The sequence below is a fragment of the Pararge aegeria genome, chromosome 20 (assembly GCF_905163445.1).
Source record: "Pararge aegeria chromosome 20, ilParAegt1.1, whole genome shotgun sequence".
Taxonomy (NCBI): Eukaryota; Metazoa; Arthropoda; class Insecta; order Lepidoptera; family Nymphalidae; genus Pararge; species Pararge aegeria.
In genome coordinates, this window is record NC_053199.1 from 5,021,262 (window position 1) to 5,039,411 (window position 18,150).

An 18,150-nucleotide genomic window follows, 5' to 3' on the forward strand; every position below is an offset into this window, starting at 1 on the left:
ACGAGCACTTCCTGCACAGTGGCATGCACTTCATAGATGCGCAAAAGCACTGCCTACCCCAAAATTGATATAACTGTGTACTCGCATAGGAGGACAATTTCTGCCGTTTTATGCAATTTTCCTGCTGTATGCATACCCTTATAAGAAACCCAGTGCACGCCCCTGTTCCTGCGACATGCTGTCCTGTGTCCATCAACCTGCGACATATTTGTTAAGCCTCATGGGCCTGTCATTACAATTGCATCCTCGCAGATGGCTTAAGAACGGAACACAACATCACAACTATGCTGATTCGGAACAGAAATAAGCATGGTAGTAGTACTTCCCTGGACTAGCTCTATCACAAAAACTCTGCTACTACACTAGCCCTACCACCACTGGCTACTAATTAAATAATAAATAAATAAATATATTACGATAATGCACACATCGCCATCTAGCCCCAAAGTAAGCGTAGCTTGTGTTATGGGTACTACGATGACTGTTGAATATTTTTTATAAATAATATACATAAATACTTAGAATATACATATAAACACCCAGACACTGAAAAACATTCATGCTCATCACACGAACATTTTCCAGTTGTGGGAATCGAACCCACGGCCTTGGACTCAGAAAGCAGGATCGCTGCAAACTGCGCCAATCGACCGTCACAAATTGGCCCGAATATACTATATATAATTAATGGCAACGCGAGTGAAGCCTAGATGAAATCGATTGCCAAAATCAAGTGTGCAATGGCCTCAATGCGATATAAAAATCAACGTTGACCAGAGCCGGATCACTTAGGACAAAAAGAGCGTATGTTTACAAGATACGGACAGTATAATATGGGTGACTGTACCACAGTACAAATCATGAGCGGAAAGCGGATCTGATTTTACTGAAATCAAATCTTTATTTGCGTGATTACATGTTAACGAATCTGATCTGGCAAATTAATATAACATGTGCTACAATCTGCCATTATTTGTAATGGCAATAATCAACGGAATTAGGTGTAGGGTTAAATTTAAAGAGTGCTATTTCGAGCTATAAATGGAATTGTCTGGGTACTTTTACCAGCAGGGCTAGTCAAGCAATTTATAATTTCAGAATTTTCCCTAGTCAGGTTTGGTGAAAGGCTTATGCTGAGGCTATTTACAATCATACTGGTCTGCGCAAGCTGTACACACGTTGGTACGATGCTATTTAGAAAGCGATTAGGGATTTAATATACTTGCTATACACTGGGTATGCACAGGGTATGCATATGATATTAAATGAAGAAAATCTCCAGTACGAGTCATACATATTTGAGGGTAGGCTTTTAATAACTCTTATACTGTCTATCCTTAAGTATTTTATAACTCGGACAGAAGATATTCTTCATTTTATATCATCTGCATACTCTATGCATACTCTTTATGCACGCTACTGCTATTAGCCCAGTTACTATCTTAGGCTGCATCATAAATGACCATCGGGCGAGATTGCAGTGATGGGCTGGCATGGAAATTAAAGAATAAAGGAACCTTAAGCTAATAACTATGTAAAACTTTATCAAAAACGATTAAATGGTTTTGCGTGTGAGACAGCAAACAAGCGGGTAGATAAAAACCAAACAACATTTTTGCGCCCTTAATAACTCTCTGAAATGTTTATTCAAAAATACATGGTTATGGTAACAGTCAATATTTTAGTAGCTTTCTTTTTACATGATTTTATTGTTGTACCGATACCGACTTAAACATTTTGACAACAGTTAGGTTTGGTAAGACAATACATGCGTAGATCAGTTTGCCTCAATTATTTATTTTTCGTAAAACTTATGATAGTGTTTTAAGTGTTTTTAAACTATCTATTTTTTACTTCTTGATGATAACTTGTACCACACAATAAATAAGAGATGTTTACCGCACTGAGGCAACGATAGTCGGGGTAATTGTAACTGTTTCCACGATCAAAAATAATCAAGAACGTTTATAAGGTGCGATACGACACCAAACAGTGGCGATACCGATTTAGTTTATACGCGAAAGAAATAACAAACCTGTTTCTTATAGGAACTTCTTTTGTAGATGGGTAATCAAGAGCTACTTATCTTAAAAAAATCGCTTTAAAGCCTTTGCACATCATATCGTCTAGACCAGGGCTTCCCACAGGTCATAGACACTGTGAGAGTCAAAAGGGGCACCGCGTGGCGTGTCTTCTGTTCTTCAAAACAATAATACTCTCTTGATAGTCTTTATGCAGCGTTGTCCCACGTAAAATTTTGGTGGAGATCCCCTCAGCCAGTCAGAAAAATAAAGCTATACCAACAATGGGGTGTAGCTTTATTTTTCTTGACTATTTTTGAAATGTTCCTTTATTATGGTTTTATTATGCAGGTGTTTTATTTTTTGCGCCTATCTGCGTAACTATTAATTAGGACCTATCTATTTCTATTATTATTTCAACTATTTTTTATTTTTAAGCAATTAAATATCTTTTAATTTTAAGGCGCCGTGGCAGATTTCTTAACTTGGAAATGCGCCATTTAATAAGGTTGAGAACCCCTGAACTAGACTAACTTAACTCTAAAGCAATATTTTTCACTTACTCAATATTTCGATACACTTGTATATTTCTTTTTAATAACAGCGCTACCTGCAGCAATCACGTCAGGCGGTTTTTTTTATTTTTGTCCAATCTTCAGGACGGCTGAACCGATTTATAACGTAATTTAAAGGGTGTTTCCTGCTTTTACAGCGAAAAAGCTTTCGACCGATTCTTCGCAAAAATACCATTATCTAACTATTTTTGGTATACTTGCTACACGATCTGGTTATCAAACCTAGTACTGCGTAATCCCTAGTCAAGCGAAACTGTGTAATTATTCGATATTAATAATCAATCTAAGTCAAAATCCTTAGATGGCAGATTCAATTTAGTAGTGGTATTAAATTCCAACTCTTCTCTGTAGATCAACGCGGCAATATATATACCATAACCTTTGGTTAGTTAAATATAAAAGTTATATATATATTTATACCTATATATGCTATTGCTGACTTTTTTGTATATTAGGCATTATCAAACTCTACAACTTTTCTTTCGAACTAAATTATATATCTCCCATCGTTTAGGCAGCGTTCGTAAACAACGTACTTTGCAAATCCGAGTACCATATTAACCTGTGGCACTAATTTGTGAGTCAAGATCGACTTCACTTTGGGGGGACCAAGTTTGAATCCCAGCACGCACCTCTAACTTTTCTAAGTTATGTGCGTTTTAAGTAATTAAAAAATATTACTTGCTTCGAAGATGAAGGAAAACATCGTGAGTAAACCTGCTTGCCTAAGAGTTCTCCTTAATGTTCTCAAAGGTTTGTGGAATCTACCAATTCGCACTGGGCCAGCGTGGTGGACTACGGCCTTAACCCTTTCTCCTTGTGGGAGGAGACCCGTGCTCCGTAGTGGGCCGGTATTGGGTCGATATGATGGTATTGGTGAAAGAATTTCAAAATAGGTTCAGCAGATCCAGAGATTACCCCCTAAACTTCACAAACTCACAAGCTTAAGTAAATAAAGTATAAAACTATAGATGAAACAGGTAACCAACACTTTTCAATAAAAATACTCGTATGCAAATACAAAAAGTCCAAACGAAAGTGACCAGAAGAAAATAATCGTTCGAGTTCGCGGTCCGTCTGTAGTGGTCAATGTTTATGGTTTTTTAAAAGTTCCCCTCTCTTCCACATAAACGTCTTCAAAGTGATTTACTTTCTGTACGTCAGCTTTGTAAACACTAGCAGGGTTTAATAGAAACCATTTTAAGGTTAGGTTTTACAGTTACCACGGCAAAATATTTGAACTACTGACCAAGTTTAATGGCATTTTTGTCGCATTAACATGGCGGCTTTATAAATGGAATGTCTCTGGTTTGAAATTCGGCGAGGTTAACTACTAGAATTTATATCACCTTAGCTCAGTGCCCTTAGTAGGGGAGCGGGAGGATAGTTGTAACAGGGGTATTTTGTAACAGTCAAATCATTACAGGTTTGATTTAAAATGTATTAGAAATCTATTAATAAGTATTATTAGTTTAAAAGTTATTAATTGGAATAGTACTTACTGTTAGATTTCATAAATACCAAACAAGTAAGTTTCATAGCCAAGAAAAGAAAAATTGTTACAACTAGCTAGTGGTGTAAAATTGTAGGTACTTGTATTGTAACATATTACACCACCTGTTCCTTTTCGCTTCTGTTGTCCTAATCTTTAGGTTGCTGGCTATAACGCGAGCCTTTTGTATTTCTATTCTTTGTTTTATTTCCCAAACTACATAGTGGTTTACAAATAAAGAGTTTATATATAATAATTCGCAGCCTATTAAAAACCCTTGCGCAACGGTGAGCGCTGTGAATTTAAGTAGAAGGTCCTTTATAATTTCTTAATTTTCTCTGGTCTGGTCTGGTGGCTTTGGCCGTGGCTACCACACTACCGACAAAGACGTTTAGTATTGCGGTGCGATGTTGCGTGGAAGCCGATTAGGGGTACGACTAACGTACTCCCTAACCGGTTAACCCGCTACTATCTTAGACTGCATCATCACTTACTATCAGATGAGATAACAGTCAGGGGCTAACTTGTAGTGGAATAAAAAAAAAAGATGGTTTTTGAGCATAGGCCTAAATCGCTGCTGTAATGCAGGTTGGTGGGCTTTTACAACTCGACAAGTTAGCGACAAAAGTCAGGACCAACAACTTAACGTGTTCTTAGAGGAACGGGGGAAACCAATTTCTGGATTTTTTAAAGAGAAAAACACAATACCTCAAAATTATTGCCCCGAACTATTGTATTATTCGAATCGAGGACCTAGTATTCCGTAGTTAAACATTCTAACCACTTGACCAACGAGGCAGGAAGAAATAAAAAGGCTTTGGAATATTGTATAATGAATTTTGTCATCGTTGAACATTACTTCGCAATTATTGGCTACGACTTTTCGTAGCAGAATTTATCCGATTAGTTCTCGACCGTCGTAAGAGATGGCGTTACTAGTATCGAATGTTAGACTTCACACGCCGTTAACATCATTATGAAGATCGCTTGAAGAAAGTGATATTTAAATTGGTAAAATTAAAAACACACATAAGTAACTCCGAGAAGTCAGTAGTGCCAGGGCCGGGACTCGAACTCGGCCTTCACGAAGGGAAAGCCGAAGCCTCACCCGCTATCACCACTATCACCGCTTCATAATTTCATAGAACCTAGTGATTATCCTTCGACACTATTCTGTGTAGTGACAGCAGTTCGGAGTATAGTTATCACAACCACTCCTCTACCTACGGGTGTCTTACGAGGCAAGTAAGGGAATATAAAAGTAGAACGGGCTCCAGCGTCTTCTTGGCCTCCACCATCTACTGCAGTCATTAACCCGTCTGCCCAGCGTGCTTCTTATGGGGCAAACCCACCCGCTGCGAAAGGCTTTTAGTTCAGCAGTGGACTGATAAATAGATCATTGTCGTGATGAAAGTAGTAGCACAGAAAATGCAGCTGTCCGTTCTCCGTTATAAACCAATAGTCGTCACGTACAACATCCGCAGGAGAAGGAGAAAGTGGTGACAACGGTATAATAATATAAACACTTTTGAAACGTCTAGGATGTCTGTTTCTAGTGACTCCATACATACACGCAAGAACACAAGCACCGATAGATTCACGCACCCTCACTCATTTACACACACTAACACACATACACACACACACACACACACACACACACGCGCGCACGCAGACATCCACACACACACACACACACCTACATACACACACACGCGCACGCGCACACACATACACACACCATTATTAGCGTGTCAGATTATAGGTATAATGTTTTATTTGCTTAGAGATAGATAAATTGTATACAGAGGAGAGCGGGAAACACAAGTTTTATTTTAAAACTTACTCCAGGATTCCCAACACTATTGTAAACTGACTAACATTTTAAGAATGAATTTCATTTTCAGTTTTTCATTTTTCAACTGTGTTCTTATCTGATCTGACGTCTCACGTCACCACAAGACACATTCCATCGTTATACCACGTGAGGGAATAGGCGTTTACTGGATATATGGTCGCTGCCTATGAAAGAATATGCTTATACAACAGTGAACATATAACTTTAATATATTTACTGTGCTTATAAGTTACACTCAGTGGCTGGGTTGACAAAGAATATCTAAGTATACGCCCTACTTTAAAGGCAAATTACCTTCTTGAACTCATGTTAATTACAAAAATAATCTCAAACGGCGCGTGTAGATGTATATCTATTGTTAATTACCTATGAATTTTAATGAATGTTGAACGATCTTGACATATATATTACCAACACGGAGGAAAAATATTTGTTTTAAAATAATATCTATACTAAACTAAACTCATCGCCATCTACCCCCAAAGTAAACGTAACGTAATAATATACGAAGACTTATAATATTTTCCAGCTGTGGGAATCGAACCCGCAGCCTTGGACTCGCTGTTCGCTGTCTACTGCACCAATCGACAGTCAATATATTATATAGTTTCTCTACGTAGTTTAAACATAGAATCCCTACTTACCTGTGATTCTTTTGTTTTCACACAATTTTACATAACCTAGTAGGTGCCTAGATTAAAAGAAATACAAGACGTAGGTTCGTAAGTGATAGCTTAAAACGTCAACCTAAAGCATAGGTACCTATCTAAATCTTCAAGCAATGAAACCTTTCAAAAATAAAAATAAATTATACCCACCTAGTAACTAAACTACCTACTACTAAACTAGTAACATTCCATTCTATTCTATTCTATTCTAAACGTGTCCCTACATAGACGGGGTAGCTATTTTTCATTTATATTATTATCTAGGCATACGAACAAATCGTTAGTATAGGTACTTAATAATAGTAGCTAACTGCTACTATTATTAACGAACAGTTCGTTAAATATATTTCTGAGTGTTGTTGAAAATACTTAGCGAAATTAGATAATTAGATGATGGAGTTAAAATAAAAAAAATACATTATGTTATTTTATAGGCGGTACCAAGAAGCCCAGTGGTTAGGACTCGGCTTCAATTTCAGGGGGGCCGAGTTGGAATACCAGCACGTACCTCTAACTTTTCAAAGTTATTTGCGTTTTATGTATTTAAAATTGCTTCAAACGTGAAGGAAAATACAGTGAGGAAACCTGCATGCCTGAGAGTTCTCTATAATGTTCTGAAAGTGTGGTGTGAAGTCCACCAATCCGCACTGGGCTAGCTCGGTGGACTACGGCCTTAGCCCCTTCTCATTAGAGGAGGAGACTCGTGCTCCGTAGTGGACCGGTAATGGGTTGATGTGATGGCGCCTATTTAAAAGTTATGTTAACTTTAAATGTTCTAGGAACCTTGATAAAAACCCAACTGACAACGTAGTATTAGCTTTAATTAAATTAGTAACTATTTTCATCGTAAGGAAATAATTTACATTTCTGTAATTGTAAGGTACAATTATCGCTCTTTAAAATGTTAGAGGTAGTTTTTTTTATAGTTTCAGATATAAATTGTGTCATTGGTTTACTAGGTACGTGGAGTTATCTAAAACAAAGCTCTGTAAACACCGTTATTGTAACGGAAGAGTGAACCACTTAATCATATGGATCGCCTGGATTGGTTTGAGGCATACCTGCGTACTGCGCGCCGTACTGTGGTGCACGCGAGCACGCCGCCGTATGCACTTACCCGAACGGCATGTGTTACGTAACGTGTGATGGTTTGCTTTACTTCTCTCGTGTTTACAGTGGCCGCGCGAGCGAGTGTCGCTTGTCCCCACTGCGCATCGATCCGCTCCGCCCAGCGCTCGCTCCTCCCACCTGTCCCCCCAGCCCCCACCCGGCCCCGCGCGCTCCCCCTCCCCGGCCGACGGCCTTTGTCGCGCGCCGCCCGCGCGGTCACCTGTGTCGCACGTCCTCAGTCGCAAAGCGGCCGCGTCGCGCGCCACCCGCTTCGTGTTACGCGCTATATTATGACAGCGACGTGATGGACGGCAAGGAGTACGGTGCGGTTCCCGGCTTGCCCGCCGGCCTGGACTATTTTATGATGCCGCGCGTCAGCCAGCCCGCGCCACAGTTCGACTTCAGAAAGTTAGGCGCCAGTTTCAGCGGCCGCGACGAAGACAAGTGTGAGGAGCGGCGGTCCCCGGAGTACCCGCCTGAGCGTCGTGACCCGCTGCCCGCGCCGTGGCCGCTCGGCCTCGGAGTTCAATTCGTCAACCCCGCTACCGGGAAGAAGAGAGTGCAGTGCAATGTTTGTTTAAAAACTTTTTGCGATAAAGGCGCGCTAAAAATACACTTTTCGGCGGTGCACTTGCGAGAGATGCATAAGTGTACAGTGGAGGGGTGTACGATGATGTTTAGTTCGCGGCGTTCGAGGAATCGACACAGCGCTAATCCAAATCCAAAGCTTCATTCACCGCACGTGAGACGTAAGATTTCTGCCCACGATGGCAGGTCGGCGCAGCCTTTCTCGCTGTTACCGGCGCTGGCTCGCCTACCGCTGCCGCCACCCTCCCTTCTTCCGCCTGAGTTAGCTGCACGTCTTCCACCTCCACTAGCAGCGAATCATGGACCCCCTCACCTACCTCCGCGAGTTCCTCTCGATGATCTCCGTAACTTCAGTGAAATTGAAAAAATGTACAGAAGTGTTCCGTCGCCCCAACATCATCACCCTCGGCACGCATTAGATCTCGCCAAACCTGTTGTTGCTCTGGAAGAGGAATCTATTATTTGTAGTGATAATAATGATGACATTTCTGACGATGAGGACAAAGACCATGTGATCAAAACTGATACTTTTGATGAGAAACGATCGAGTTACATCGATGAACCGGAAGATTTAAGTGTAAATAAAAAGAAGGAAGACTTAAAATCTCCTATTGTACAATCTGTATCCAGAACTGACCCCACCGCAACAGATGATAAATTATCATTGATACCTAACAAACGTAAGAGAAAGAGCGGGAATCCGACGAGGTGCTCGCAAAACAATGAATGTAGTGTATCAGACGAAGAGTACAATGGCGATTTATTCAGAAACTTATCTACGCCTAGTTCTAGTCGAGCTGATGAGGAGCCTTTATCTCTGAAAAAACAAAAACCGGAGAAATGGGAGCCATTTCAGAACGGCGAGGAGCCGACTGTGGACTCGGAATCAGTGACAAGAGTGAAGGCTGAAAGTGAATCTGATGATGAATCTAGTGCGCCGAGCGTCGTTCGAGAGGGCTTAAGACTGCGTTCAGATCTCTATACACCGAGTGATAGTGGTAGTGACCTACACGCGTTGGAGGAGCGCTTGGCGCGCGCCCGGTCTCGGTCAGCGAGCAGTGAAAGAACGGAAGATCGGGTAGATATCAATGACCTCGAAATACCCATAGACGATGAAAATCCCGATCGATGTACGGCCTGTGGTAAAATATTTCAAAACCACTTCACGCTGCGAATGCATTACAGAAACGACCACTTAAAGCTACTGCACCCGTGTGAAGTTAATGGTTGCGACGCTGCTTTTCCCTCGCGGCGGAGTCGAGACAGACACAGCTCAAACGTAGATCTGCACCGGCGTTTATTATCAACAACGTCACCCGAAGCTCAAGAACAAAGGCCCGCGTTTGAAGTGAACGCAGAACTTCTCAATAAATTGTACGCGGACATAAAAGGTCTGGCGTCAACACTAGAAAGTTTAAGATACGGTGGCGAAGAGTCTTCCCAGATTCCTAGCTATGTCACTGAAACTATGAAGTTTTATAGTCGGAATTTAACTGCTCTACAAGCGGGTATGTTTCCACAATTGAGCGATCGGGGGTTTTTTCCGAGCCCTTATTTAATGGGTAACGGAGCGATGCAACCAGGGGGTCTGTACGGCGCGCCGGCGGGGGCTCAATCGGCGCGAGAGTCACTATCCCCTTTGTCGGCGTCGTCTCCGCCGGTCATTTCACCGGGAAGGCTTGACGCGGCACACGCTCGTAACAGAGATGACGCGAAGCTGCTTTTTCGCGAGACCTCTGAATCCTACAAGAAGATGACTTCCCTGTGCGAGCGTCAGGATCAGCTCTACCAGCACCACGTTCCCGTGTCATGACGCAATCCGTACAACCCCCGCGCGACCTGGTGATACCTCACTTCTTAAGCCACTGCGCACAGACTCTGTATATTTAATTGTTAATAATTTTAATTGTGTTAATTCTATCATATTTCGTTTTGTATTTTCTTGTGATATTTAGACAAATATATCGTAATAATTATCGATCCCACGAACTGTAAGTTATAGGGATATTACCGCTTGGGTATTATGTTGGCGTTTGTGAAGCGAAGTGCAATACGGACTCGGAATATTATAAATATTAATGGAATCGGCGGCGTACGATATGGTATCGTGTAGAGTATTCGTAATCGATGTTGAAAGTAAACGTTATAATGATCAGCTTCATTTGTTGTTCTGGCGCAATAAACTCATTGAGGAAAAACTACGTTTGTTTTTATTTCTATACCGCAGCGGTAAGTGTGACGAATTGGGGTGGAGTTTTGTTGGATAGCAGGTAATGATTGTCACATCTGTGGCTTACTACTATCGCTTAAAGCAGTATTATTTTTAAGATTTGTTTTAAACTTAGAATCCTTATTTATTATTGAGGTTATGACGTACCTTTCTACATTTTAAATTAATACTGATCTAAAGGATGGTAGTAATAACCCTGGGCCCTGTAACCTTAGTATTAGATTTGCAAGCTCGCAAGTTAAGAATAACTTTCGGGTGTCGAAACGTAATGTGCAGCAAATCAGGGCTGCGTTTTAAAATCTACACCTGATGGAAATTTGATGGTAATTACCTAATGGAGTTTATAGATTCATATCTCTTATTGGTTTCTTATACAATATCTAACTTGAAAGTCCATTTTAATATCAGAATTAACTACCAATATACCTAACGAAAGTAATATCGCTTGTTATAGTTGTACCTATTACCTTAAGTACCTATGTGTAATTGAAGCTGCGTGGTTGGTTTATGTTCTAAAACCCGAACTCTTATGAGAGAGGTCGCCTAAGGCCAAAAGTAGGCAGTTAAAAAGCTAGAGGGGCTGACGATTACCTTTGGTCGTCTACCTTTGGTCACATGCCTATCAGTCTAGAAACGATAAAGATCGCCAAGCGTGTTGGCGTTCCGGTACGTTGACACATAGCAATCGCTTATGTTGGGTTGAATGTAACTGCCATACCCCTAAAAGGCTAGCCTAGCCATCTTAGACTGCATCTTCACCTACCCCCAGGAGATTGCAATCTAGGGCTAACGTGCAGAAGAATATTAATACAAATTTATAGTGCTAATAAAGAGTATTTTAATAAATAAAGTCTCTAAGGGTAATTCGGTCACGGCTTTTAATAACAATGTAGACTGCCACGAGCGCTGGTTGTGGGTTTATTCAAGTGGAAACAGGCATCTGCCTACACAATTTTTTGTTGCACAGTAGATACGCTGTTTAATAACCCTTTTCAATGTTTATAAGCTTCAAATGATGGACTTTTACGCCTTTTTTCAAATTCAAAAATGTTTTATTCATGTAGACCTTATTACAGGCACTTATGAAGCGTTCATACATTTAACATGTTACACTAATGTTAGTGATGGTGATAACTGCATTTGTTAACTTAAAACTCAAGCTAGAAGGGTTCCAAACGCACCCTGGTCTAAGAAGAGCCCACAACAAACTTAGCCAGGTTTTTTTTGTTATCACCATCTCACAGTCTTGTTAATGTTGAGCTATGAAGTAGGAGCAATTCATAATCAATTTTTTAGCTTCAAAAGCTTTTTTTATCATAATCCTTAATATTTAGGATTTTTCTTTTTTTTGTGCAGACCTTTTTCTACTAATACAAGAGTTTTTTGTCATGAGGTACTGTACTGAGAATTGGATTAATTTTTATTAAATTGGGGAGGGGGGGGGGGTTTGTCTCTCTATGCACGCCACTGATAATGAAAGGTAAATATGACAAAATGTCAGAGTTTAGCATACTGTAAAACCCACTTATAGACTACCACAGTTCGCATTCTGTGACAGTGTATCAGAAGATAACAATTGTAAACGGAAAATACAGTAGCAATAATATAGCAAAACGCATCATAAACTGAACTATTTAAAATTAAAACTAAACTGATACGTTGCTGTCCGTCAGTGGAGTGCACAGAGCTATAAATACTTGAGGGTAGGCTTTTTATAACTCGTACTGGAAATTTTCTCCATTTTATATCATCTGCATACCTCGTGTATACCCTCTATGCACGCCACTGCTTTCCGTTCTCTATATTCTACTACGTCTGCCGACATCCGCGGGACGAGGAGAGGTGAAAACTGGAATCCTTTGTGCCGTAACCATACAGTAATGATATCAGTAAGTAGAAGGCCAAATAATAAAAAGAGCTTCTTTTATAATTCAAATATTTGATACACATAATTACTTTGATTTAATCCTACCTTTAGGAAGGAGTACGAAGAGTTCGATTCCAGGCTCCATCTGGTTTTCAGCAACTGAATATCTATCACTCGCTTTAACAGTGAAGGCAAGTATCGTGCTCCTTCGCCGTTAAAGCAACTGCTTGAAAACGCACACACACAGAATTCGTAGCGTAGCTTTAGTTTACGAATGTAGTTATCACCATAATGTCACTACCATGTACACATTTATGTAACGTTATCAAAAGTGCCAAAGGGCTTATTTAAATAAAAAAAAAAACATTTGTCCTTGAACTGGAATCAGTGACGTTTTAAACACCCTATAATGTTTAATATTTTAATATCAGGATTTTACACATTCCTTTTTTTTTGTTTATTTTCAGTCTGAAATCGATGTCTAGGTCAAACCGAATTTTAAGCGATTCGCATGAACCCGCTACAAATTTATACACTAATAGACAGATTTACAGGTATTCTTTGTTTTTATTAAACTGTTTTTACCTACACCTGGTGGAAATATCAAACATTTGTTACAACCGCGTAGGTAAATCTGGCAATCGCTTGACATTTCCTCCTTAGATAAATAATAACTTTTTGAAAAAAAATGCATATAAAATCTAAAGTGTCATATCTTGTTTGAAGAATCTCATAGAAATGTGGAGAATTTTTAGTCATTCAGATCTTCTTCTCTTGACCTACACTGATCAGGAGGTACGGGCGAAGCGGAGAAGACCCGAATGACTGAACGGATCTGGAGACGTAATTTTTTTTAGTGGCATATTTTTTTTTGTGTTTTCCACAGAGCAAGAGATCGAGGTGTTTTGCATTGTGTTAGTATATAGGTGCAGAGAATAAACATAGGTATTCACATCAAAATTTCCACGCGAACGAAGTCGCGGGCAACAACTAGTTCTTAAACGAGAGTTGACTATTATTTTGTATCGTTTTATTTTTAAATATGGAGCTTTGAAGGTTATTCGAAACTGCAATGTCTTCTACTAGATGGCGCTAGCAGTCGCTGATGAATAAACAAGATAGGTATTTCAGTTATAGGTACTGGGGATTAGTTAAAATGTTGTGACCACTGAAAAACTCATACAAACACGTACAAAATAATTTTAACAATTGATATTGTAATTAAAACTAGAAAGGTAGGTATCACACAAGATTTTAGCGATCGGTACTTTAATGTTTTGTGTATCAATGAGAGTAGATATTTAACTAGTATCTAGGTATTTGCTCGAGACTGCTGCAGTTTTTTTTAAATTCGGAATAAAATGTGACACATGACACTCTTCAGCTTTTAACTATTTCTACAAAACGTAGATCTGTCATTTGGTTTTGACCAGACCAGTTAGAAGGCGAAAGAATTCCAGGCTACGAAATATACGGGAGTAGACTGGAATCCTGACCGTCGGTGAACAAAATAAAGTAAAGAAAAATTAAATGGAAGACCATTTTACTTCTTAAGTAACGGAGAGGCATTTGAAGAAGTTTTTTTTTTATTACTATGCACCGCCTGCATACTTATTTTGGTTTTCGTAATCCGAAGGAGTTTTGGTAGAGATCGCTAAGCGATAAGGCCGCCTTTTATGTTTTGCTTCTGTTTCTACCTTTCTTTTGTTTCCTTAACTTGTGGAGTGGGGTGCAAATAAAGAGTATACATTTTACCTAAATGAGGCAGCAGAGAACGTCCATACTTTTTGATTGTGTATTACTTAATAAATCATTTTTTCATTCATTTTTCATAAATAAATAAATTAAATCGTTTCTACCTGACAAAAGACATACGTACCTTAATATACGAGTATGATTTCACTGAGTAGGAATTCATATTCATACAACAATGACTGCCAAAGTGACCAGTCATAGCCGTGTGAACGAGTGATACGAAATATACACTGTGATATAATTATAGGGTGGTGACCAAATGTTAATTCATAATTCGTAGGTCGACTCGCAGAAAAAATGACAAGCGTGCGATAGCAGAGCTTAGTGGTTCTGTGAAGACAGGCGAACGGGAATATATCGTTTATTATCAATAACCGTGGCGTGCACTTCATACATGCACAAAAGTTCTGCCTACCCTAAAATTTTTTGTATAGCTCAAAAAAGCGAACCATTTTTCCATTTTATGGCATCTTCCTTCTTTATGCGTACCCTGGTCAAAAACCTTCTGCAAGCGACTGATCAATAGAATATAACAGTTCACTGCTGAACCTTGGCGGGACCAACGGGATGGTTGGCCCATAATAACCATGCTGGACAGACTGGTTGTTCAATCGTAGTAAATGGAAATAGTACCACAGAAGACGCTGCTGTTCTCTATAGGTATTCCAATATATTGACGGCCGATTGGCGCAGTGGGCAGCGACCCTGATTTCTGATTGGTTTCCGTGGTTTCGATTCCCAAAACTGGAAAATGTTTGTTTGATGAACATAAATGTTTATCAGTGTCTGGGTGTTCTGTATTTTATAAGTATTTATGTATATTATTCATAAAAATATTTCCATAACACAAGCTACGCTTACTTTGGGGCTAGATGGCGATGTGTGTAGTCGTAGTATATTTTATATGCCCGAAACTGATAATCAATCCAATCCAAAAGCCTCAGATGACATACTAAGTTCAGTTATCCTTTTCCTACTCTTCCTTGAAGATAAGGATAGCAGTAATAAATTCAATCTGCCATCTGGAGATATTGGATTGGATTGATTATTAGCTTCGGGTGTTCGTCGCCTCGTACGACAGCTGCGGGAAGATGAAGGTTGCATCTGTATCAGTATAATCTGATTTGCGGTCACCACACAGAAAATACCTAGGTTACTGAATTATTAATTTACTTACATGAAATAAATGAATTTTGAATTGCGTATTTTAGTAGCCTGCACCGACTTTTAAAATAGAGTAGTACGACGGCAGATGATAAAATTGTAAATATTGTCTCTAATAAAAATGGTTTGCTTCAACAGACTTCCATCAACAATCTTATAATAATATATTAAGCTGAAGAGCTTGTTGATGGAATCATGGAATCCCGCAATTATAATTGTATGTGATGGAATTCCGAAAAAAATCCAATATTTTTCTCCTGCCTAAAAAAGAATTTGGGCAACGTTTCGGGATCCCTAAACTGACCAGTATTACCTCCAACATATCAAGGCTGATATGTTCTGAAGGTTGACGCACGGAGCCATTTTTATTCCTAATAACATACTGTTGGATTGACAAAACGTTATGAAGGATTTGGGCTCATTTAAGAAGTCGTTTGTGGTTCATTTAGTTTAAGTTTTTTCTCTTTGTATAGTTTAATTGGGCATTTGTTTCGAAGTTACCTTTGTAGTTAAGGTGATTGATGTTCTTAGTAATTACGTTCAATACGTTACGCCACACGAACAGAATTAAAAACATACAGAAACCGAAAACTAATGTTGAAGCATCAAAAACTAACACTTTAGAAGTCACAGACGGCCGATTGGCGCAATTGGCGGCGACCCTGCTTTCTGAGTCAAGGCTGTGGGTTCGATTCCCACTTTTCACATTTCGGAAAATGTTTGTGTGATGAACATGAATGGTTTTCAGTGTCTGGGTGTTTATTTGTATATTATAAGTATTTATGTATATTATTCATAAAAAATATTCATCAACCATCTTAGTACCCATAACACAAGCTACGCTTATTTTGGGGCTAATTGGCGATGTATGTAGTGTCGTAGTATATTTATATTTAGTATATTTAAGTGTTTCTCGAACTGGCGGTAAGTCACTTCATTCTATTACAAAGTAAACATTTATTATTTTAGCTCTAATGTTATCAAAGTTAACCATAAAATGGAGAAACTGAAAAAAGTCAGACGTGCGCGGCGCGTTTTCACTGTATTCTAACACAGTGCACTTCATGCAATAATGGCTGAAAGGGGTTCTGGGTGTTCTTTATTCTGTAGCCACACGCCATTTGTAATGAGGAGTTCGAAAAGCACTGCCTTATTTATATTCACAATGAATATTAAGACATGTTTAATTTGATTAAATTGCGCTTACGCTTTCGTATGTACCTACGAAGTGCTTTTTTTCTACATTTCTGATACGTGCCGCTAAGGTTTGGAACGCTCTATATTTAACTTGGCACCTGTTTTTTAGCCTTATTAAAAAGTCCACGTCCACTAACTTTGGGCCGTGACGTGGTCGCTTACTATGGGCCTCATAAGAAGGCTCAGAATCACTCAGCGGGCGATGGAGAGAGCAATGTTGGGAGTAGCTCTACGTGATCAAATCAGGAATGAGGAGATCCGTAGAAGAATCAGAGCTAACAACATAGCACAGCGAGTCGCAAAGCTGAAGTGGAAATGGGCGGGGAACATAGCTGGGAGAACCGGTGGACGTTGGGGTTCCAAAGTGCTGGAATGGTAACCCGACAGGTAAACGCAGCGTTGTTCGGCCCCCAATGAGGTGGACAAACGACATCAAACGAGGCGCTGGGAGCCGCTGGAAACAAGCGGCCCAGGACTGTGGATTTTGGAACTCTCTACAAAAGACCTGTGTCCAGCAGTAGACTTCAACGGTTGGAGTGATAATTAAAAAGTCGGTATTTTGTGTTTAAAAATATTTTTTACCGTTTTTTATATTTATAAGTGAAAAATATTAAAATTCCTATTCCTATCGCCTAGTTATTTTATATCTTTAAACGAGCAATTCTTGTATATCTTTATATATATATTTCTTGTGTGCGTGTGTATGTCACTGAACTCCTCCTAAACGGCCGGACCGATTTGAATGAATTTTTCGGTATGCGTTTGGGTGGCACCCTGGATGGTTTAGATTCACAAATCAGCCCGACAGATGGCGCTGGGGTCCGCTAGTATATATTTATATATATATATATATACCATCATCATGTCAGCCAATCGACGTCCACTGCTGGGCATAGGTCTTTTGTAGGGAGTACCGCAATACACGGTCCGCTTGCCTCCAGCGGCTCCCAGCGACTCGCCTGATGTCATCGGTCCACCTCGTTGGGGGCCGACCTACGCTGCGCCTTCATATATATATATAATTGGAATCTCTGAATCGGCTCCAACTATTTTCATGAATACAGTACACTAAATACAGTATACTAATTACAGTGGATTCTGGGGCGACAAATCGATCTATCTAGGATTCATTTTTAGAAAATGTCATTTTTTCCGTGTTTTCCGGTAATAACCGATTTGGTGCAGACAAAGTTGCACGGGTCAGCTAGTTATCAATAATATCTACTTTCCCCGAAGAGAGCTATTAATATCATGCAGTGCAATCAAACAGCCAACAAGGGTTGAAAGGGATTAACCGCATAGTTTGTCAACCCTTAATTAATAAACTGCTTGAACTGTTGACGCCTCGGGCTATTTCTGCTTCGTAAACACAACTGTATCTATCCAACCCTAACAATCTAAAATTAACCTAAAATATCATAGCTCGTACCTATTTGTGGTATAATGTATGTACTCCAATTTTTTCCAAACTGTCTTATAAATTCAGACACTGTTTTCAATAAGTATTTAGGGTCAATTTTTTTTGTTTGTTTGTTTGAAGTCTTTATTGCACACACAAATTAAACACAAATACAGAAGAAACTTAGAAAATAAAATAGAGCGTGCAAAGGCGGTCTTATCACTAA

General features: G+C 39.5%; 1 protein-coding gene across 1 annotated transcript; it reads left to right on the forward strand.

Annotated features, from left to right (window-relative positions):
- The first annotated feature begins 7,973 nt into the window (after positions 1-7,973).
- Positions 7,974-10,495, forward strand: LOC120632827 (zinc finger protein basonuclin-2). The gene has a single exon (XM_039902853.1). It carries the CDS (start codon positions 8,029-8,031, stop codon positions 10,123-10,125), a length of 2,097 nt encoding a protein of 698 aa, XP_039758787.1. The 5' UTR covers positions 7,974-8,028; the 3' UTR covers positions 10,126-10,495.
- The last annotated feature ends 7,655 nt before the right edge of the window (positions 10,496-18,150 follow it).

Bases quoted from the DNA above. Each gene is read 5' to 3' on its own strand.
- LOC120632827 (XM_039902853.1), top strand. From the start codon at position 8,029: ATGGACGGCAAGGAGTACGGTGCGGTTCCCGGCTTGCCCGCCGGCCTG.